The sequence below is a fragment of the Lycorma delicatula genome, chromosome 10 (genome assembly GCF_047948215.1).
Source record: "Lycorma delicatula isolate Av1 chromosome 10, ASM4794821v1, whole genome shotgun sequence".
Lineage (NCBI taxonomy): Eukaryota > Metazoa > Arthropoda > Insecta > Hemiptera > Fulgoridae > Lycorma > Lycorma delicatula.
Window position 1 is genome coordinate 5,535,790 of NC_134464.1, and position 24,797 is coordinate 5,560,586.

At 32.6% G+C, this 24,797-nt stretch overlaps 1 protein-coding gene across 8 annotated transcripts in view; it reads right to left on the reverse strand.

Annotated features, from left to right (window-relative positions):
• The window catches only part of e(y)3 (PHD finger protein enhancer of yellow 3), a 117,874-nt gene that overhangs the window by 12,933 nt on the left and 80,144 nt on the right, over positions 1-24,797 (reverse strand). For 7 of the 8 annotated variants that reach the window (XM_075377242.1, XM_075377241.1, XM_075377238.1 and 4 more), the window contains 2 exons: positions 16,117-16,264; positions 10,040-10,160 (listed from right to left, as the gene is read on the reverse strand). In XM_075377242.1, coding sequence (XP_075233357.1) covers positions 10,040-10,160; positions 16,117-16,264 — 269 coding nt within the window. Of the gene's footprint in view, positions 1-10,039; positions 10,161-16,116; positions 16,265-23,828; positions 24,519-24,797 lie in introns of those variants that run through there. The other variant, XM_075377243.1, reaches the window with a different exon arrangement.

Consider the following 24,797-nt stretch of genomic DNA (forward strand, 5'->3'; position numbering starts at 1 on the left):
TCTTCCCTATCTTCTTGTTATTATGAAACCTACTCCTGCCTGCCCATTATTTGAAGCTGAGTTAATTAATCTAAAATCACCTGACCAAAAGTCGCCTTCCTCTTTCCACCGAACCTCACTAATTCCTACTACATCTACATTTATCCTATCCATTTCCCTTTTTAAATTTTCTAGCCTACCAACCTTCTTTAAACTTCTAACATTCCACGCTCCGACTCGTAGAATGTTATTTTTTAATTTTCTGGCGACCCCTTCCTTAGTAGAGGATATCATATAACAAAATATAACCGCAAAACAGGAGGCAGTAAAGTTTATTCCATTTGGTTTGTTAATTTAGAATCTATCATTCATTAGGTTACATTTATATTTTACAAATTAATTATTTTAAATAAGCCAGTGAATATTTTTTATAAACTTCTAGGAAATCGTTTAAATGTTATTCATGACTGATTATTTGTTACATACTTTGCTTAATAATAGCTGAATTTAAACCATAAATATAATACATTGCACTGAACAGCATGCTCACATTCACGAGCACTGTATTGCAACGCATGCGCAATATTGATGATTAGGGTGAGGATATAGACGCGAGTAGGATACGGTACTGTAATCGGTTGAATGTCAGTATAGTTGGTGCTATATAAGTGAACAATATTTGTTCTATAATGTTTTGTTATTTTCTCCTGATTTTGATTTTTAAATAAAATTTTATTATTTTTATTAATCATGGAATGTAAAATGCTAAATGAAAAGAAACACAAAACTAAAAAAGACTAGGATCACTATGGAATTGAAAAAAGAGATTGCTGAAAAATATGGAGGTGGCGTATCCACAACTTAACTGCTGCATATCATGTATACTGAGAACGATGATACGGACAATTGTGAAAAATAAAAACATTATTAAATATGCTAACATTGCCAAGGAAGTTAAATCAATTTCTAAACAAAGATCGGAAACATTACAGCAAGTTGAGAAATTGCTTTTGCTTTGGATAACTGAAAAACAGTGTGGCAATAGCGTATCAGAAGCAATTACTTGCGAGAAAGCTAAAATGATACATTCCATCTCATGAAAAATCAAGCAGGAACTAGCCAGGAAAGCGAGGTATTTAAAGCCAGCCATGGTTGGTTTGTGAATTTCAAAAGGACCAGTATTCACAGTGTTGTGCAGCATAGAGAAGGAGCTAGTGACAATAAAGTTGCCGCTAATGAATTTATTAAAACAGTTTGGGGAGTTGTGGAAAGTGAGTGTTTTATTCCCCAAAAAGTTTTCAATTATGATGAAACTAGACTGTTTTAGAAGAAAATGCCAAACAGGACCAATATCACACAAGAAGAGAAGTCATTGCCAGGGCAAAAGCCAATGAAGTATAGGCTAACTCTCTTATTCTGTGGCAATGCTAGTGGGGATTGCAAAATGGAGTCTTTATTGATCTACCACTCTGAAAACCTGGGGGCATTTAAAAAACATAATGTTGTCCAGAAGTGTCAGCTGTCTGTGATGTGGAGATCAAATAGCAAGGATTGGGTAATGAGGCAATATTTCAGTGAATGGTTTAATATTGTGATTGGGCCAAGTGTAACATGTTTATTTTTTTAAAAATATTGCTGAATATCACTCCAATGGTATTTCAGCCCAATACCAACTTGCAGCTTTAATATTTTGTGTACAAGCTTTTTAAAATTTTGACTTTTCAAACATTTTCAGACCTTTATACAAAAATCGTTACATATCACCCGATAAATATAATTGAATATAATCGTTAAAGATCATATTGTAGGAATTACACCAAAAAGTGAAGTAATAATTTTTATTTAAAATTAGATTTGCCACAATTTGAGCCCAAAACAGTTTTTCTAGCTTTAATATTTTACAAAGTACAAGCTTTTTAAATTATGTCTACTAGTTACTATTTGAATCTGTAATATTTAGACAGTTTTTGTTGAATATACCCAGTTAATAATTAAATAAAATGCAGTTAACATTTAAACAAAAGTAACTTCATTAAAGATAATCTATTTGAGCGTAAAATAAAGTTTTGAAATATACTGATACATAGAAAATAATGAGAACAAAACTCTTGTTTGTATAATAACTGATAACTGTTTATAGTTCACAGACAACTTCATTGTTCACAGTGACCTTTGCAGTGACAAAGTGAAGTGCAGGCAAGTGCAATCTTTTTAGAACAACAATCTTTAAAGCAGAGGAGTTCAGCCTTTCAATTGCACTTGATTAATTCCCTGCAGTTTTTACTTGGTTCTGGAATGGACATCCAAATTGATTGCCAAGTTTCTCTATTTAGTTTTCCTCCAAATTTTGCTGGAGTAGGTGCATCTTGAAACAATTTCCAACTCTTTAGCCAGATACTGAGCTTAGCTAGATAGATTGAAAAATACACTGATTTGTGTGTTGATGAGGCCATTCTGTGTGGGTGGTAGACTATGCATCATCTTCTCTTATTGTTCTTCTGCAAAGAGATCCTCTCCGAACTTGTAGACACTTACAAGTTCTGTGATACCATCGTACATAATGCATATGAATGCAAGACACACTTTGGTATTTTTAACACTCTCTTCCATCATGTTTGAGCTATACAGCATCATTCAAACAAAATATTTTAAGGTTGTTGGTGCTGATTGCACTTCACTGTAAGCTCCACTTGTAGGCCTTTAATACTCCTACCAGCAATTGGAAAGGTTTTTGAGAAGGTACTGCATCTTCATATTAGAGAGACTGAATTCTATAAAGTTGTTGACAGATAATCAGTATGGTTTTCTACCACACAAGGACATAGAAGATGCTATTCTTAAGTTTATGAACATTGTTTCTTCTAGCGAGTCTGAGTATGTCTTAACATATATTTTTGGATACATAAGGGGGTTTTTTTATAGTTTTTAGTGGCATTCTGCTCTTTTTCAGCTGCAGAAGTGCGATTGTATGCAGAATGAGATGAATATGTTACATAGTTATTTCAGCAATCAAGATTTTGTTCTTTGAGATGGCATCTCAGAAGTAGGAAATGGATATCTAAAGCTTGTTTGCATGGTAGTGTTTTAGGATCCCTGCTCTGGGTTGTTGAATTTGATTCTTTGATGTGGTTGAGGTTACTCACTGGATGCGGCATCATCGCATATGCAGATGATGGGCTTTTACTGGTTAAAGGAGATTTGAGGAATGATATTGAATTCAGAGCAGCCCAGACTTGCAAGATACTCCATTTGTGCAGTTTGCAACATAAGATAGTGTTTAGCCCAGAGAAAACAACGATGATGCTGCTCAAGGTCAGACTAGCTATTATATGATGACCTCATATATCAATGGCAGGTCATCGAATTAGGTATTCCTGCAGTATAAATATATTGGTGTTATCCTTGATGAGAACCTTTGATCAAGAAGTACTTTAAATATGCTACCAAACAGACTTGTTCTGCTTTCTTCACTGTTCAGAGAGCAGTTCACCCCGATTTGGGGGCTTAATTTCAGAACCAGAATATAAGGGTATATGTGAAGCTATAATGCTGTATATTGCACCTGTCTTGGCTCATCGAATGAGGTACAAATGTTGTAGAAATATTTGTTGAGCACCCAGCATCTATTGCTATCTGTAACTGGTGTCTATAGCACCGTCTCTTGAGAGGTGGTCCTAGTTATTTGTGGTATTAAGATCATTGGTATCCTTGCAGCAGAGCACAAACTACATTATGATGCTAAGAAGGTAGGCAGGCAACTTACTTCTGGATACATAAAAGTAATAGAAGACAAAGTTCCATTTACAGCAACAGGTATCATTTATGGTATCAGGTGTACTGAATCATCCTATGGCCATTACACACATGGTATTTTTCCTGATGTGAGAAGTATGAAGGGAGTTAGGTGGGTTTTCTCCAATCGACATATTGCAGTTTCTTTCTGGACATAGTTAGTTCAGTTTTCAAGATAGGTGCTAAGAGTTCTGTATCTTGTAATTCACAGACCACGCTTCTCAGAGTCCTGTCAGGAGTTCCAGTTGAGCAATTATTAAGTACGCTTTCCAATTACATGCAGAAGAATATGTATGTTTTGTTAGCATTGACATTATTGTTTTGGTGGTGGTGAAATTGATATTATTTCATTAGCACTGACTGATAAGTGAATTTGTGACCGCATCACTGGATTCAAGATCACACTTTTTATTTAGCCACTTTTTCAACCGATCAAGTCTTGACTAAGAAAACATAAATCGGCACTGTTTATGCCATTTGACATGGTTCTCCAATAAAGTACTGGCACTTTTGGGTGAAGGTCTGAATCTTTACGTTGCATAAGACATCATTTTGATCGGTATGAGTGTGGTACTGATTTAACTTTAAACTCATTCGCTTTCTGAGGCATTCACAGTTACGAATGGTGCTCTCAAATCTGGACTGGACACAGGGTTCATGCTTCTGCAGTTTCAGTCAGTTAGTTTGAGGGAATCATGTTAGGTTGGATGTAAAGATGTCCGTTTGAGGACTATGTAAAGATGAAATTTGATTTGTATTTTACCAATGCAAATGTCTGCTGAGGCATTTACATTGGTGGCATCCCGGCCGAGATGTAATCAGTTACATGGTCTAAAGACGACCTCCAGTAAAAGCTCTCAGGGCTTGAACAGACGGGGTGGTGGGGTGGTGTGACGACGGGTAACGTCACAAGATGGGAGTCTTTCCCCTACGGGGTTGGGATGGCACTTTTACAAGGTGGAACAGAGGAAACGCATGTTTTTTAAACCGATAGTATTTAGCGGCGAGTGGGAATATTGATCTTTGGTGACCTCTGGCGGACAGCTCAGAATTCACAGTTTCAGTTGCTATGGAGCACTGGAGTGAGGAACATCATGTGTTTGCTGTCGAACAGTTTTTTAGAAACAATGATTCTGCGATCACAGTTCAACATCTTTTCCATAAAAATTTTAATGTTGAATGTTGAGGAGCAGTTCCAGATCGAAACACCATACTGCGAAGGGTTGAGGCATTTAGAAGTACTGCACGTGTTATGAAGAAAAAATCACCTGGCCTTCCAGGTGATTCAATCCAACCCAGAAAACGTAGACAGAGTGAGAAGGGCAGTGTTTACTGGTTTGAAACGATCCGCTAGACAACAGGCTGTAGTTCTGGGTATGTCACGTTATTTGCTTCATCGCATTTTAAATAGCGATCTCAAATTTCACCTGTACAAAATAATGATCATCCAGCAACTAACTGAAAGGGATTTTGCGCAACGTAAAGAATTTTGTGGCATAATGAACACCATTCTTACGGAAGATGCAAACACCCTAATAATGATGAGTGACGAAGTCCGTACTGTCGGGTTTGGGTGTCGGAGTATCTACTGAACTACACCAAAAACCTCCCCACAGCTCAAAAGTAACAGTGTGGTGTAGTGTCTACAAGATAGGGATTGTTTGTTGGTCCTTATTTTTTTGAAGAGGGGGGAACCGCAGTTACAGTGACATCAGTGCGCTGCACTGACATGTTAAACAACTTCCTGCATCCAGAACTGGAAAGAAATCTGATGAACATGAAAGAAATGTGGTTCCAACAGGATGGTGCTACAGCTCACATGGTGAGAGCTTGATTGAAGCAAATGTTTCCTGTACATGTCATTTCACGATTTGGTGATGTTTCTTGGCCCCTCACACTCTTCCAAACTATCAATTTGTGACCTCTTTTGGTGAGGCTACCTGAAATGATGAATGTACGTGAACAAGCAACACACAATTGAAGATCTCAAAACTTAGATTTGTCAAGAAATTGAACCTGTGTGGAATGAAATGTTAGAGAAAGCCATGCAGAGCTTTGAGGGGCGGCTCCAAATTTATGTCCGACAAGTTGTTTAAATGACAAGTTATCCAATCAAGTTGTTTAAATTCCGTTAGACGTCATAAAAACTCATCATAGCTTTTCCATGTTTTGTCAGGGGGTATGTTAACTAGAGATCTCAAATCTCTACCATGGCAAATAAAACCTGATTCCAATCCACGATTTTAGTCAGTATCTCATTTCATAATAACTGAGAGAATCAAACACTGCTATATTTTGTTTCAAAACAAGTTATATCGGTTACAACTGGACGTATAATTGTAAATTATAGTCAGAGTATAAGGCTTTAGTTAGCAACCACTCGATTTGGAATTTGAACTCTGAGTAACTTACACAAAAATGTATTCCATAAATACAAGATGAGAGAAAAAGTAAAGGTATTAATCTTCAATATAACAGAAAAAGAAAGAAAATTCAGTTCCCTCTGCCTCCCCTATTTCTTGTAATTAAGGAACGCACTGACAAGTAATTGGAGGATGTAGGAATGAGATGGCCAGGGGGCATAGGCCCATGACGTCATTTGTTATCATAAACCAGTATGACTTTCTCCACGATTCAACTGTTTGATGCGTGGGCCTTTGTCTATTACTTTCAATATACATCTCATATCTGTTTCTCCGGATATTGGCTGCTCCGAAACACATTGCTTTCACTGGTCCGGCCTTGGTTGGAAAAATTATTGCTTCATTACTGTATTTTTTGTTGTAAAAAAAAAGACAATAATGAATATGTAGTTTGACAGTGTTTATTTTAACCTTTTGTAAGTTTTTAAAATTTTCTCTTCAGAAGTTGACATTTTTTAAAAATACTTGCAGCAACTGCCCCCTTGCTTCCCCTTGAATTACGCATATGTCTATCTATTTTCTTCTTACCATTAATGATCGATGAAGATACTTTTGTTTAAACGCTAATTGCATTGGGTGTATTCAGCAAAAACCATAAAACATTACAGGTTCATATAGTAATTACAATAATCATAATTTAAAAAGCTTGTATTTCGAAAAATATTTAAGCTAAAAAAGCAGTTTTGGGCTCAAATTGTACTAAATTCAATTCTAAAACAAGTATTACTTTAATTTTTGCCATAATTCCTACTGTTAGGGTGATATTAAACAATTTTTGTAGAAAAAACTGACATTTTTTAAATAGTTATAACTTTAAGTTTGCGTCTCTAAAGATATTAAAAAAACAGTTTTGGGCTGAAATCCCAACAAATTCTATTTTAAGTAAAACATATTCTTACCATTTGTGTTGTAAACCCTACCATTGGAGTGATATTCAGTGATTTTCGAAAAAAATTGAAAAACCAAAGAAGAAAACAAAAATGGTGTTGTATTTCAAGATGGCAGACTCAAAAATTGAGTGAACCCCCATAAATTAACTTTATTGAGAGTATATATAAAAACTGTGTAAAATCTTTTGCTTTAATCGAGCAGATCATGAAAAGATGATCTTTTCATTAAGACACCACAGTAATTGCTTAAAAAACATTTTTACATTAGTCACTTAAAACTTGAAAGCGATAAAATTTTCAAAATAAATCAAATTTTCCTCAGTTACAACTCGAAAATAGAAAACTGACTCTGGTTAACAACAGGAACATAGAATACAGCAAAAAATTAGCCAAAAAAGGAAACGGCAGCGCAATTAAGAACAGTAACCAGTCATAATTGCCTTTTCACACATTGTCACTACAAGTAAGACGCTTCAAACATCAATATATAATTTGTGTAGAAGCAAAATCATAATGAACTTTGACTTCTACATTAGCATAAAAATAAACAAACTATTTAACAAATTTAACCTGTTATAATGAGAAATCTGCAAATTGCTTGCAAACAAAGTTAAAAATTTACTACAGATTTTAAAGAACATTATTAAAAAATTTAAAATAAATAACACAAAAATAAATCAGAATCTACTGTGCGCTAGAAAATTATTAAGATTACTATAAAAAAACTTACTAAGATTCATAACCTCCTCAGTTATACACACACCCTCCTTGTATGTACATGGAAGCCAATTTAATACATATTTTGATAATAAATAAACTAAACTTTATACGTGAAATTTCATTTCAGAAAGAAAGGAAGGAAGGAAGAGGAAAAGAGAGAGGTTAATTTCCACTACTTTTCGACTTGAATATAGAAGACACAACACCAAAACTGAAAGACAAATTTTGAAGTGAAGTAACTACTACGGATATGGATTGCAACATTTTATGGTGGCAAAACTTGGACAATATGAAAGGGAAAAGAATAGCTGTTGAAATTATTATAGGAGAATACTGATAATTAGGTGGACTAATAAAATATGAAATGGAACGTTACGGCGTAATATTATTATCAAAAAACTAAAAACTAGGTTGATGGGTTATAAAATATTAAAGATATCCAGCCCTTAGTTAATTTGGAAACAAGATTTGTAATCATAAAAACTGTAGAAGAAGATAAAGAGTGGAACACATTAAACAGATAACTGCGAATGTAGGATGCACTCCTACACCTTAAGTTAATGATTACGAGGGCGGTTCGAAACGTTCTCCAACCTGATACAGAGATACTGCTAGTCGGTCCAAATGGCGATTTGTAGTTAATGTAATATCCATTAGATGGCATACTAAATATTTTCCAACATATCTTCTCAGTTATTTAATTGTTATGGCCAATAGGTAGCAGATGAGTGTTGTTTTGTGCAAAATGGATAAAATTGAAATTCGACCGGTACTAAAATATTTTGTTGTGAAGGGTTAAACCTGTCAGATATAAAAAAGGAGTTACATTCTGCATTAAATGAATCTTCTCCATCCTTTTCAATGGTGAAAAAGTGGGCAGCTGAATTCAAATGCAGTCAAACCTCCATCTTTGATGATGAGCATTCAGAATGCTCTGCAACCGTCATGACCGATGAAAACATCACAAAAATCCACAATGCAGTATTAAAAGATTGATGATTGAAATAAATAAAAGATCAACACAAGCTTGCAGAGATTGAAAAAATATCAGTAGATCATATTCACAACATCTTACACAAGAATTTGATTTAGAGAAACCTATCAGCGCAATGGATGCCGCCGTGTTTGTTAACAGCTGACCAGAAACGCACTTGAATGAACATTTCTCAACAGTGTTTGGACATGTTCAACCGTAATTCAACTGAATATTTGCAACGTTTCATTACTGCTAAGGAAACGTGGATTGATTATTACAGCCCTGAAATAAAGCAACAGTCCAAACAGCGGGTTGAAACTGGTGGAAGTGCTCCAAAGAAGGCAAAAAGTGTTCAATCAGCAGGAAAAGTCATAGCCACTGTTTTTTTGGTATCTTCGTGATGTGGTTCTCATATAGACTATATGGAAAAAGGAAAAATAATCGCCGGAGAATATTACACAGCACTGGAGCGATTGAAGCTGGCCATTAAAACCAAACATCCACATCTGGGCAAGAAAAAAGTGCTTTTTCATCATGACAATGCACCTGTGCACACATCTTCTGTTGTTACTGCTAAAATTCATGAACTGCACTTCACATTGACCGTATTTACCTGATTTAGTTCCAAGTGATTATTTCCTGTTCCCAAATTACGGCTTGGTGGGAGAAGTTTTGCCTCAAATAACAAAGTTATAGCAGAGGCAGATGCCTATTTTGCAGAGCTTGAAAAATCATATTTTACAGAAGGAAAAAATAAGCTGGAAAAGCAATGGACTAAGTGTATTACTTTAAAAGGTTACTGTTGAAAAATAAAAATAAAAATCGGTTAAGAAATTTTGTGTTTTCTTTCTTAGGCTGCAAACCTTCTGAACCACCCTTGTACATTATAAGATTAGCGAACAGAAAATAACATCAAACTAGAAACCAGTTAAAAAACTAATGACAAAAGGGAACCTTACCAAATACAAAAACCTTAATAAAACAACATCAATAAATTAAAAAATAAGCACACATTATACATGGTACATAAACACAATCACCATGAGTCAACTCATGATGTAAAATAAGTCTATTAAAAACCATTATTATGAATAAATAATTTACACCGATGTAAAATCACACTTTCGTAATTTATATTATTATGTAAAATCATATTTGTGTTTTTTTTTTTTTTTAATGTATAGTGTGGAAATAGAATCTTAAGATATATTTTCATCCATCATAAAAATAAAAAAGAAATTAAAAACGTTTTTTCTCACCTCATGCTGCCAATCCGGTCCACCAGGATCAGTCGTTCCACACGAATTACAAACAGAACAAACCTGACAGTGCCATCTACCGATTGGAACTTTTCTTAGTCCAACACAATATATATGATACCTAATTGTAATAAACAAAATAACATATACATAAAACATTAAATTAGTTATATGATTTCAATGTGACAAAACAAAATACTACCAAAATCATTAATAAATACAGAACAAAGAAAAACCAAAGATGACTTTTGCCTATACACATGACTCAACAAAGTTTAAATATATTTTAAAAACTTATTCAAGATTTATACTTCAAACTTTTTCATTTCTACCTAAAAAGAATTGAAAAAATTATTTATGTAACTACAACAAATATGCACATAATACAGCAAACACTTAAAACTGAACTAAAATTAAAGAAGAAAAGTAACACATTAAAAAAGGTAAAAAATATATATATATACATATTCATATAAGTAGGCCTTTTCAAGTTTCATAGCATGAACAGTTGTTAATCTAAACTCATACTATTTATGTCTGGCCGCAGTAAACTACCAAAAAATCATCAGCATACCATTACATACTAGGAAACTGTAGTGTACTGTTCTTTACCTTGGAGGAGGAATTTTGCTAAGGAGGTGTGATAAACTCATGTATCTTCTAAGAAGATTAATAAAAAGCTTACCCATACTGAGAGGTGTCAGCTGACTATTCTACTATTCTACAGCAGCTACTTTTTTTGTTTTCAGTCATTTGATTAGTTTGATGCAGCTCTCTAAGATACCCTATCTAATGCCAATCATTTTATTTTTGTATACCCTCTACATCCTGCAACCCTAACAATTTGTTTTACATATTCCAAACCTTACCTGCTGCATGTCCATCCATGCAGCATCATGGATGGACCTGAACGAATGGCCTCACCATCATGAATGGATCATGATGGCCTGTCCATCCAGTATCAAAGCTAAGATATTCCAGGATACCTTACGATGTGGCCTATAAGTCTGTCTCTTCTTTTAGCTATATTTTTCTAAACGCTTCTTTCTTCTTCAATTTACCACCAACATCTCTTCATTTGTCACTTTATCTAATCATGTGATTTTTAACATTCTCCTCTAGCACCGCATTTCAGAAGCTTCTAATCTTTTCTTCTCAGGTACTCTGATCGTCCAACTTTCACTTCCATATAAAGTTACACACCAAACATATACTTTCAAAAATACTATCATGATGTTTACATTTATTTTTGATAAAAGAAAATTAAATTTCTAACTGAAAGCATGTTAGGCCTGTGTTATTCAGAATTTTATATCACTTCATCCATCTTTAGTAATTCAACTTCCCAAATAACAAAATTCTCCTACCTCCATAATCTTTTCTCGTCCTACTTTTATATTCACTGATCCTACTTTATTTGTACTACATTTCATTACGTTGGTATTGTTCTTGTTTATTTTCATGCTGTAGTTTTGTGTAGGACTTCGGCCATGGCATTCACTGTTTCTTCTAAATCTTTTTACTCAGTTAGAATTACTATATCATCAGCAAATCATAGCATCTTTATCTATTCACCTTGTACTGTTACTCCGGATCTAAATTTTTCTTTAACATCATTAATTACTAGTTCTATGTAACAATTAAAAAGTAACGGGGATAGGGAACATCCTTGTCAGACTCCTTCTTTCTTACGTTCTTCAATTATTACTGTTGGCATTTGGTTCCGGTAAATGTTAGCAATTGTTCTTCTACCTTTATACTTGAACCCTAAATTTTTTAAAATGCTGAACATTTTATTCCAGGTTATGTTATCAAATTCCTTTTCTAAGTCTATAAATGCCATGTATGTTGGTTTGTTTTTCTGTAATCTTCCTTCTACTCTTAATCTGAGTGCTAAAACTGCTTCCCATGTCCTTTACTTTTCCCCAAATCAGATTGGTCTTCTCCTAACACTTCTTCCACTCTCCTCTCAATTCTTCTGTACAGAATTCTAGTTAAGATTTTTGATACTTAAGTAATTAAGCTAATTGTTCTGTATTCTTTACATTTATCTGCTCCTGTTTCTTTGGTATCATGACAATAACACTCTTTTTTGAAATCTGACAGAAATTCCTCTTTTTTGTAAATATTACATACCAGTTTGTACAATCTATCTACCGATTCCTCACCTGCACTGCACAGAAATTCTGCAGGTATCCCATCTATCTTAGTAGCCTTTCTAACATTCAAATCCCTGCTTTTTAATGCTGTAATAAATTTCGATCTCAGTATTATATCTCTCTTTTCATCCTCTTCAACTTCCTCTATTACACCAGTCTCTAATTCATTTCTTCCATATAACTCTTAATACATTCCATTCACCTATCAACCTTTTTTTCATATAATACATCAGTTTACCATCTTTGTTAAACACATTATTTGATTTTAATTTATGTACCCCAAAATTTTCCTTAACTTTCCTGTATGCTCCGTCTATTTTACCAATGTTCATTTCTCTTTCCACTTCTGAACACTTTTCTTTTGCTAATTTGCTCTTCCTGTTTAAAGTAATTCTTAATATTTGATAGGTCCTTTTACCTTCTTTATTACTAGCATTCTTATACTTTATACATTTATCCATCAGCTGCGATATATCCTCTCAAGGTTTTCTACCAGTTCTATTTGTTTCGCCAAAGTTCACTTCTGCCGATTTATGAATTTCCTTTTTTAACATTCTTCCATTATTCTTCTATACTTTCTATCTATGAAAGAGGGGACCGACTTATAGAGTTTTCCATCAAGTATAATTTAGTAATTGCCAACACCCAGTTTAAAAATCATAATAGAAGAATATACACTTGGAAAAAGCCAGGCGATAGTGCAAGATATCAGATAGATTTTACCATGGTTAAGCAAAGATTTAGAAATCAACTCGACTACAAAACTTACCCTGGAGCAGACATTGATAGCGACCATAATTTGGTGATAATAAAATGTAGACTGAGGTTTAAAAACCTGAAGAAAATGTGTTAGATGAATCGGTAGAATTTAGAGAAGCTTGAGGAAGAGGAGGTAAAGAAGATTTTTGAGGACATCGCAAGAGGTCTGAGTAAAAAATATAAGGTAGAAAATGTAGAAGAAGAATGAGGGAATGTTAAAATGGAAATAAATCAGCAGAAGCGAACTTAGGCGGAACAAAGAGAACTGGTAGAAAACCTTGGGTTTCAGACGATATATTGTAGCTGATGGATGAGCGTAGAAAATATAAGAATGCTAGTGATGAAGAATGTAAAAGGAACTATCGACAATTAAGAAATACTATAAACAGAAGTGCAAACTAGCAAAAGAAGAGTGGATTAAAGAAAAGTGTTCAGAAGTGGAAAGAGAAATGAACATTGGTAAAATAGATGGAGCATACAGGAAAGTTAAGGAAAATGTTGGGTACATAAATTAAAATCCAATGTGTTAAACAAAGATGGTACACCAATTTATAATACGAAAGGTAAAGTTGATAGGTGGGTGGAATATATTGAAGAGTTATACGGAGGAAATGAATTAGAAAATGGTGTTCTAGAGTAAGAAGAGGTAGTTGAAGAGGATGAAATGGGAGAAACAATACTGAGATCTGAATTTAAGAGAGCATTAAAAGATTTGAATGGCAGAAAGGCTCTTGGAATAGACAGAATACCTGTAGTGCAGGACTGTACTGTGCAGTGCAGGTGAGCAAGTGACTGATAGATTATACAAACTGGTGTGTAATATTTATGAAAAACGGGAAGTTCCGTCAGACTTCAAAAAAAAAAGTCATGATACCAAAGAAAGCAGGAGCAGATAAATGTGAAGAATACAGAAGAATTAGTTGTAACTAGCCATGCATCAAAAATAACTAGAATTGTACAGAAGAATTGAGAGGAGAGTGGAAGAAGTGTAAGGAGAAGACCAATTTGGTTTCAGGAAAAGTATAGGGACAAGGGAAGCAATTTTAGGCCTCAGATTAATAGTAGAAGGAAGATTAAAGAAAAACAAACCAACATACTTGGCATTTATAAACTTGGAGGCAACGTTTGGAATATGTAAAACAAATTGTTAGGGATGTAGGATGTAGGGGATATACCGAAATGAAACGACTAGCACTAGATACGGAATCTTGGAGAGCTGCATCAAACCAGTCAAAAGATTGAAGACAAAAAAAAATTTTCTATCTTGTCTTTTTTCCTCAGACCTCTTGCAATGTCTTCTTCAAAAATCTTCTTTACCTCCTCTTTTTCTCAAGCTTCTCTAAATTCCACCGATTCATGTGGCACTTTTTTTTTATGTTTTTAAACTCCAATCTACATTTTATTATTACTAAATTATGGTCACTATCGATGTCAGCTCCAGGATATGCTTTGAATTGATTTCTAAATCTTTGCTTAACCATGATATATCTGATACCTTGCAGTTTCGATTGGCTTTTTCCATGTGAATATTCTTCTATTATGATTTTTAAACGGGGTGTTGGCAATTACTAAATTAAACTTCATGCAAAACTCAATAAGTCAGTGCCTTCTTTCATTTACTAAATTTCCATCCTGTTTTATGTGATTAATTGCTTTGTCAATTTCTTCGTATATCTCACCTCAAATTTCTTTGTTTACCTTACCTCATCATCATTATTGGGACTTGAAGGGTACATAGACTTAACAATTGCTGTCAGCTTAAGTTTTGATTTAATTCTGATTACAATTATTCTATTGCAATGCTTTTTGAAATACTCTTCTCTCTTCCCTTTCTTCTTGTTCATTGCAAAAGTTACTTCTACCTGCCATTTATTTGACACAGAGTTAATTTAATTATTTCTAAGTTAATCTAATTTCTAATTTAACAGTTATACTCATCATACTGCTTTTTATTGTCTTAAAAATGAGATAAGAAAATTCAAAGAAACATTCATATATCTACCTGCTGAAAACCGGTTCATTTACTTTTAAAACATGTTCTTTTTAAATGGCCCAAAATTCTAGTGTAAAAATATTTTTTTTTAATAATTTACATTACAAACCTAACAAAAAATCTGAGATATAATGAAAATTGTTAAAAAAAAAATAAAACAGTAAATTTTTTACTGTTGATCGATTTCTGAACTGGGATAGCACTGTGAAACATACTTCAGATACTGAAAAAATATAATTGAGTTTTTTAATTTCTGTTATTTAAAGAATAAGAAAAATTATGTTTTTATTAAATGGACTAATAAAAATTTTTAATTTATTTTAAATGAGAAGAAAAGTACATTATTGTTCATACCTCACAACACAGTATACATCTAAATAGCATTAGATCAAAGTTGCAATAGCATTAGCATCCAACAAAGTTGAATTTACACAAATTTAGAGACGACTTGAATGTTTGTTTGAATTTGAAGCTTATCCTAATAAGCGCCTAAGGTAAAGGTGGTGCTTTTTGTAGAGCCATAGGAAACATGAATCCTCTGATAAGACAATAGGCTGAGCTGCCTTCACCAAACCAAAAATACCAACTACACTGCAAGACTCCTAATTTAAACAGTCTGTATAACCTTATCGATGATTTAATATACTTAAAACAAAACCCAAACACCATCAGGAGAAAGGGATGAAAGACAAGGGAAAGGCTTGAATAATAAGTTAAACTCAGAGTAACTGTGAAACAAGAAAAACAATTACAACCAAAGGAGTGTTTCAGGTTCCCTTTAGGCAATTCCTATGAAAATTGGAATATCTTTCATTACCAGGACAGTTCAAATACATTACAGACTGATAATTTATGATGACCGGCTTAAATAAATGAGAGTAAATTTCCTACCAAAACACTCAGCCTTACAAAATGAGATAGATAATAAGGAAACATCCATCCCCGATCAGTCAGACCTCTATTGTTAGTTATCCTCTAATTGTTGGCAGTAAACATACTACAAAGAAATAAATCTGACATGAATTATTTATTACAACCAGCCTAACTGAAAATTAAAAAAAAATATATGCGACTTTAATATAGCGACATTAATATACCTTAATATTTAATGCCACTTCAACTGAAAATTTAATATAAATAATAATGCGATTAATTATTGTTATTACCCTCTGTCACACAGATCACAGAACAACATTTTATCCTCATCGGCTGGATCTTTACACTGGATACAAGTTTTACAATCTGTGCACTGCCAATCATACCTACGAATATGCGGAACCATTACGACTGTTAAACCGATGCAAGTGGGATGACCTGTTAAAAATGAATTACATTTAATTACTAATAAAACAATACAATTTTACTTAGAATTAACTGTATTTCAGTTAAACGTAGTAAATTCATTTCAACTGTACTTGTACGCTAAAAAGACTTACACAAAATAAGAAAATATTTTAGCACATGCATCATATATTATTAAACTAACTTAAAACAGCGTAAGAAGTCAGAATTCATTTGAATAAAATCCTTGGAAGCTAATATTCACTCTACTCCATTGAACTTAGGATTAAATGATTAAAAGGAAACTATAACATCATTTAAAAATAATTTTTTTATATTAATTCGTTAAATGAAAATCAGCGATCTCATTTTACAGTTATATACATAGATAAGAGAATAATCTGGATATTATAACAATTGACTACTTTTTAATCTAACATCAGTGTAAAGTAAATATAGACACTACACAAGATTAACATTAGAATATGACCAAACAAATAAGTAATTAAACATTTCATTATGAATTCACTTAAATGACCTTAGCTGAAATGAAACTTATAATTTTTTTGTTAGAAAACCAATTCTGAATAACTTACTTGTTCTAGCCTGATTATTATATTAAATAAAAAATAACTATTAATAGATTTTAACATTAAAAATTAAATTATTAATCAGATCGTGTATAGTTTATACTTATTTCTATTACAAAAATCTTTCAGGATAACCTATTACAGAAACCCTGAATATGTTCTGTCCTATGCTTCTAATTTGTAAGTAAATTATATTTGATGATTGTAATTTTGTCCATAACTCAGGTTATAAATGGGAAACTGTAGTACGGGTCACAGTAATAGAAAGTGTTGATTCGGTACATCACTTTTTTATCAACATCAATGAAAGAAAGAAGTTTTGAAATGCAATTAGCTTCTTCTAGTTATATAGGATTGATGAAAAAGTTTTATCCTATTTTAATACAAAAAAATAAGTTTTTTTTAATACTTCAAATACAGTTTATTTAAACAAATATGTGCTATTCTAATCGACCACATTTTGCCATTTTTTTAGACTACTTAACTCAAAACTTATAATTTCTTCACTCTAGAACTTCTGTGTTTTCTGTAAAAAAAAAACTTAAGTGATTTTCACAAGTCTCATTTGAAACCAACATTTTAGTGTTAAGAAAGTTCTGTAGAGATCGTAAGGCAAACGGTAATCTGATGGTGCAAGGTCACGGCTATAAAGTGGATGCATCAAAACTTCCTAGCCAAGTTCACTAAACTTTCAATAGGTCACCATCGACAAACAGAGTCTGGCATCATCACGATGAACGATGACACATTTCCTATCGATTAATTCTGGTTTGTTTTGATCACTGCATAATATTTCCAGTTGTTGGTAGTACAAGTTACAATCAATCATTTGACCACCCAGCAACAGCACATAGTGAAAAATTCCTTTCCAATCCTACCCCACAAATAGCATCACCTTTTTTTATATCAATCCTGGGTATTCTGCTATTTGTGGAGCTTCATCTCCCTTCAATGACAATCTTTTCCACACATTATTATCATATGCGATCAATTTTTCATTACCTTTATCTTTCATGAGGACTGAAGTGATAATTTTTTTACAAAATGACTTTTGTATGACTAGGAAATTGTTGTTAAAGGAAGAAATGTTAAGAAAGCAAAAGTTAGTTTTGTGCAAAAACGTATGTGCTTTGTGTATTTGCTTATAACTCAATACTTCTTCCAATTTCTCTTGAATAACTCAAAAGTGCAATTAAAATACAAATCAAATTGAAAAAAGTCAAAATCTTTATATTAACTATATCTATATCAATTATTTATAATAACAACTTAAGGTAATAATAATGATCATAACAATTTTGATAGCAATTATAGAAAAAGAAAAAATGCATAATTGTTCTACATCAACATTGTTTGATGACCAAGAAGGAGGTAATGACTGACTGATTTATTTACTAGAATAAATTTTGTTTACTAGGCTAGATTTTAATTATTCTAAGATCCACTATACTGCACTATTAGAATAAATATATATATATAACATTGTTCAGGGTCAAGTGTATTTAGACTAAATTTACTTTACATATACTTCTATAAAAATTATCCATTAATGAACTTCTTAGGTTTTTAATTCTGTTATCAGTTACAACGGTGTTTTACTATTATCTAGAATATTCAATTCATAAACTATACACAAGTTAAATGTATTCAGAGAGATCTAAATTAGAAAAGAAAAATATTTTTTACCAAATCTATGAATATCTTTCATTTTTGTAAATAATTTCTTCATTTATTCCAACTTGCCAGTTTGATATCAGACAATATTAAATTACTTAACAAGTAATCTTGCATACAAAAGATATACAAATATTCTAATTCAAAATGTAGGCCTAGGACCTTTATTTTTGTTATTTTTAGAAACTAGCTATTTATAAAAAAGTTAATAATAATTATGGCGATTTGTGAACTCTTACTAATTAGAGTTAAAAAGGGTTGAATTAAAAGGTTGAAAAGGGTTGAATGATTAAAATATAATTTTGGAATTTATCGATTGAGTTATGAAGATGTGATTTCAATTTAATTAACAAATTTTGGCATTTCAAGACCAAAATATACGAGTAATTTATATATATAATAAAAATCAAATTGGCAAAAGTGATACCAAAATTATTACCAAAAAAAGTGGATGACAATAATAAGCAGGTACATTTAAACCCTGTATAATTCTCATAATTTTTCCACCACTCTACCACTGACCAATAATCACTTTAAATTTTAGAGATAATCATAATGCATTCTAAGTGACTGTAGTATAGCTGTCAATACCTTTGTAAGAAAAATTCTGTTCTATCATTATCAGTCTCTTGACGATCACAGGATGTCATATGACAGTGAGACTCCCGGAAACATTAAAGTAGACTAAAAATACTTAAGAAATCAGTGTAGATCTTTATATTCCTTGACAAAAGAGTATTTTAGAATGTTAATACCCACTTCGAATTTAAAAGAGGCGTGCACCATGAATCAAACATCTGCAACTTTTTAGTTGAGATAATAACATAAAAACCATTTTAAACTATCTTTCAATCATGTTCTACAATTAAATTTCAGTATTCATAAAGATGAAATGTTCACAATTCATAAAATTACCACAAACTTGCAATGTGAATGAAGTACAGGGTCTGACAAAATGATCTGACGATTTTGTTGGCATAACTATCAGTAAGAAGGCAGGACCACTGTCCCGCCTAGCAATAGTCATACCATTTTAGTTATCATGAGTTATCAGATGAACATCATGCATTTGTGATTGAAACCTACTTTAAAAATAACGATTCCCTAACCGCTACACAGCATTTATTTTGCAGACAATTTAATTTAAATCGAAATGCATCTCTTCCCAGTCGAATACAATATTACTGTGGGTAAAAAACTTTCAAAATACATTTTCTGCTTTAAAAATGGAATCAACCTGATGAAAACAGTGTGAGAACACCCAAAAACATTGATGCTGTAAGATTAGCTGTAATGCAAGACAAGCTGCTGCACTAGGTTTTCTGATGGAAGTGTAACAACAATTCTCCAGATGACCTACAGTTCCACATCTATAAGTTGATGTTAGTACAGGAACTCAGTGAAAATGACTGGGCGTCTCATAAAGCAGCATGCAAGTTCATCCTCAAAAATGTCCACCATTATTCTTTCAAGTGAAGAGGCATATTTTCACTTCTCTGGATGCCAATAAACAGAATAACCATTACTGGGCTGCCAATAAGCCACGAGAAATTCACCAACGATCACTTCACAGTCAGTGCGTTACAGTGTGGTGTGCAGTTTCAAAATTCGGCATAATATGCCTATATTTTTTTTTTTGAGGAGTCAAATCGCAGAGTAACAATAATGGCTCAGTATGTAACGATGTTGCATGACTTTTTTCTGCCAAAACTGAACAAGCTTGCTGACAGAATTTGGTTCCAACAAGATGGTGCCACCATCCAAACAGTGAGAATTTCCATGGATGTTTTTCAAAAAACCTTTCCAGAATGTTTGATTTCACGATACACAACGTTTCCTGACCAGTGCGTGCACCTGAGCTGACCATTTGTGACTTTTTCCTTTGGAGCTATCTTAAAGAAGTTTAATACAGTCGACTATGTTCAATTGCAGAACTCAAGATAGCCATTCAATGAGAAATCACAGCAGTTCCAGAAGCAATGAAAATTTTATGAACAAGTTATATAAATGTATTAGGAAAAATGGGAAACATTTGAACGACATAATTTTGAAGTAAAATATGGAATGTTTTAAGTGGAGTATTTAAATATTTTATATGGAATATTTCATCAGATCATTCTGCTGGACCCTTAGAACATTTATTTACCCACTCTGCACCAATCAATACTGTTTCTAAAACTATTCACAGTGATATTATGAAGAAACCTGTATTACACGCTACACTCCAGCAACTGCATCAGGCTGGTGTCCGATTCCCCTACCCTATTTTAATTTTTGAAAAGAAATAAATTTACATCATGTCAAAAGTGCCAATCCTGAATTATATTAAAAAATTCTACTTAAAATCAGCTCTAATTTTCATATTTTCTGATCTTTGATTTTCTTTTTAAATGAATAATTCTAACAAATACAATATCTTAATTTTAATGCTAACAAAATTCCATACTAAGCATTATGAACCGTTAACTGTTTGTGGGTAGTTGTCATAGCACTTATTATCTCAGACTCACTGTACTACAAAGTAAACATCAAAAGACCTAATAGAATTAAAATTCAATAAAACTACATCATTATTTAAATGAAATATAAAAACATTTCCCTACTAAGTTGAGACAGTGTTGTAATACAGGCATGTCAAACACGTGGCTCAGTATAATTGTTCTGCAGCCTGCCAAGATCGATAACAAATATGTTTATTTAACTTTTGACACCATTGAATTCTTTAACTAAAATTATAAGTAAAAATTCCTTAATGAAAAATAAAAACTGTTTATAAAAAACCAGTATTGCAAAATACTGATTTTAAATGTTGTTAACTATGTATGGTGGATAAACTAACTACATGAATGCAAGAAGGTAGCTGAATTTCCACTTCTACTTAGTCCTTGAATGCATCGCACTATCTGCCCTACCATACTAGCATTGTCCACACCACTTCACATGCCACTCCCAACCAAGTTTCTGCACATCCATGTGTTTACGCTTTCTTAACTTAGAACAGTAAAAAGAACTGTCAGAATTAAGGTTGATACTTCAAAAACAAAAAAGCGTATTTGCCAAACCTATTGAAGATAACACAGCTGCTGTAAAAAGGAGCTATTTAATATTGCATTTAATTGTAACTGAATCAAAACCATTAATTGAAGGGGAATTTATTAGCAAATTTAAGATTCAGGCAGTGGAAGTATTGTGCCCAGAATAATTAAAAGAATTCAAAAACATAAGCTTAACAAGAAATACCATTGCCAGCAGAATTGATGATTTAGCTGAAAATTTACGTAATCGACTAAAATCAATAATTCTAACGTTTGAAACTTATTCCATTGGAATTGATGAAAGCACAGACGAACAAGATAAAGCTCAGCTAGCTGTTTTTATTCGCGGATGTGATGTGAACTTGATGATGGATGTTCTGAATAAATATAATTTACCATTACTAAAACTAGTTTCTCTTGCAACTGATGGTGCTCCCGCTAAGAATGATGTTACTAAAGGAGTCATTACACAAGTAAAAGAAAAATGCACAGAACAAGGTAATAATTCTCTTTAATACTTTCATTGTATTATTCATCAACAAACATTGTGCTTCAAAGTTCTAAATATCGGGCATGTTTTAGAAAATGTTACCAAAATTTTAAATTATATTCATGCACATGGACTTAATCACCATCAATTTAGTAAATTTCTAGAAGATATAAGAAGTAAATACACTGATCTACCTTATCACACAGAAATTCGATGGCGTTCCAATCATCAAATTGCTTTAAAACTTTAAAGCAATTCTTTCAATTGTTGAACAAAATTATCATTTTTTTAGAATACAAAAATTACAAATGTGAATTATTAAAAGACAATCAACGGATAAGAAGATCTTGCTTTTGCCGTTAACATTACAAATCAACTTAATCCCAAACTACAAGGTAAACAGCGTGTGGTTATCACCTTATTTGATAATATAAACTTTTTCAAACAGAAATTATTACGCTGGTAAAAAAAAATTCCAAAAAGAAAATTTATCTTACTTTGAATTTTGCCAATCATTATTACAAAAATCACGACAATTGAAGTTTTCAGAATAAGCCAACAAAATTAAATCGTTAGAAAATGAATTCGAAGAAGATATTTAGACTTGAAGAAATGTGAAAATCAATTTCAATTATTTACTTCTCGTTTGTCCATTGATGTTGAAACTGCTGATGAAAATTTACAACTGCAACTAATACAAATTCAGTGCAATTCTGTATTGAAACAAAGCTGTATGGATGTTAAGATTCACATTTCTATAATTATTTATCACTGGAGCAATTTCCCAATGTGTTATTAGCAATTAAACATATTTTACCTATGTTCAGTAGCATATATTTGTGCAAACAACTATTTTCCACTTTAAAAAATTATAAAACTGCGGAAAGATCAAAATTAACAGACAAGCATGTGCAAGCAATTTTGAAAATAACTACAGCTCAACAAATTCAACCAAATTTTGAAGATTTGGTTAATGAAAAACACTGCCAAGTTTCTTTAAAAAAAAGATGTTATTTTATTTAAATAACGTTGAATTGAAAAAAATAAACTTTCCAACACACATATGTACATTTTAATACATTTATATTATGTGTATTATTATTTTGTATGTATTTTTTTGTTTATAATAAAAGCTATGCTTCATCTTCCATTAGAATAATGCATTTATGATTTCCATTTGTTGTTTGTTTTCAGTTCGTGATTTATATAATACTTAATATGGCCCTCGGTGGTTAACTAGTTTGACATGCCTGTTGTAATATGTCATTTCTAAAAAAAAGGATACAATTATTATTGTTACTTTAAATATGGATGTGTGCAAGTGAAGCACCTAAAATAAAAGAAGCAGTAATCATTTGCTTTACATGAGAGAAATGTTGTTCATCCTACAGTAAGGCCCTGTGGTAAATCAAGTGTCCCTTGTAAAGCTGATTATCTCCAGTGTTTTAGGTTTGGCGTACTGACAAAAAAACATTACATTCAACCGGATGAAGAACAGGAAAAACTTCATGTATTTTTCAGTTTCCTTAGGAGTCTCCTAGGATGAATTAATTAACAATGGTAATACCATTTTCAGGAAAGACTTACAATTAATGTCAATTTGCCTACAACCAATACGATTATGGCACCTAATAAACAAACAAACATGAGTAAAAAAAAACAATTACTCCATTATCTCAAATAAACAGGTTAGCCTCTTCCATGCTATGGGATGATTCAGTAATCTCTAAAAGTATGAGTGTCATTCAGAATGTTTTCAGCCTGACACAAGTATTACCCAAATGACTATAATATTTGCCAAGTATGATAATTTAGATGGTGTGCTGCAAAGATTCAGATGTATGGGTACAGTTGCTTGTTTGTGGCGATGTAGTAAATGTTTTGAAAATTTTCTGAAAAATGAATAAATAAGTTTGAGCTTATAAAGAACTCTGATTTTGTCCCAACAAACCTAAAAAAAAATCAGATTCTACTTTAAAGGATTCTTCCCCTTTATATTTGACGATAAAAAAAGTGAGCTGCTGAATTTTAACACGGTCAAACATCAATACAAAATTAATGAACACACAAAAACCATTATGATCGACGAAATCATCAAAAAATTCAATGCCAAATTAAATCATCTCCAAATGAAGGTTATGCAAGCTTGCTGACATTTCAAACGTCTCTATAGACCATGTCCGCTAAATTTTATACAACACTTTTTCATATGGCAAAGCGTTCTGCACGATAGGTGAAGCGATCTTAACACGTTTCGATCAAAACACTTCTGACTGGACACTTCTCAAGAATGTTTAGTCTTACTTAAGCACGATTCTGCAGAGTTTCTTTGACATTTTATAAAAGTAGATGAAACACGGGTTAACCATAACACAGAGATCAATCACCGCACGGAGAGATTACCATTACACAGATGTGAAAGTGCACCAACGAAAGAAAAAACATTTCAACTGCAGGAAAAGCCTAGGGATGCTTGTAGTGTGGTGCTCGTGGATTACCTGGAAAAAGACAGGAAAATAATCGTGAATATTGAGTTTTACTACTATCGGACAATTAAGGGATGCTACCCCAGATGAATATCCATTCTGGCCAAAAAGAAAGTGCTCTTTCACCACGTTAATGCACTGCAAACACATCTCCGTTTGTTGCTGAAAAAAAAACATGACCTATGTGTGCTTCCACATACATGTATATGCCAGATTAGCCTGCTAGCAATTATTTCCTCTTTTCAAACATGAAGAAATAGCTCGCTGGATGAAGATTCACTTTAAATGATG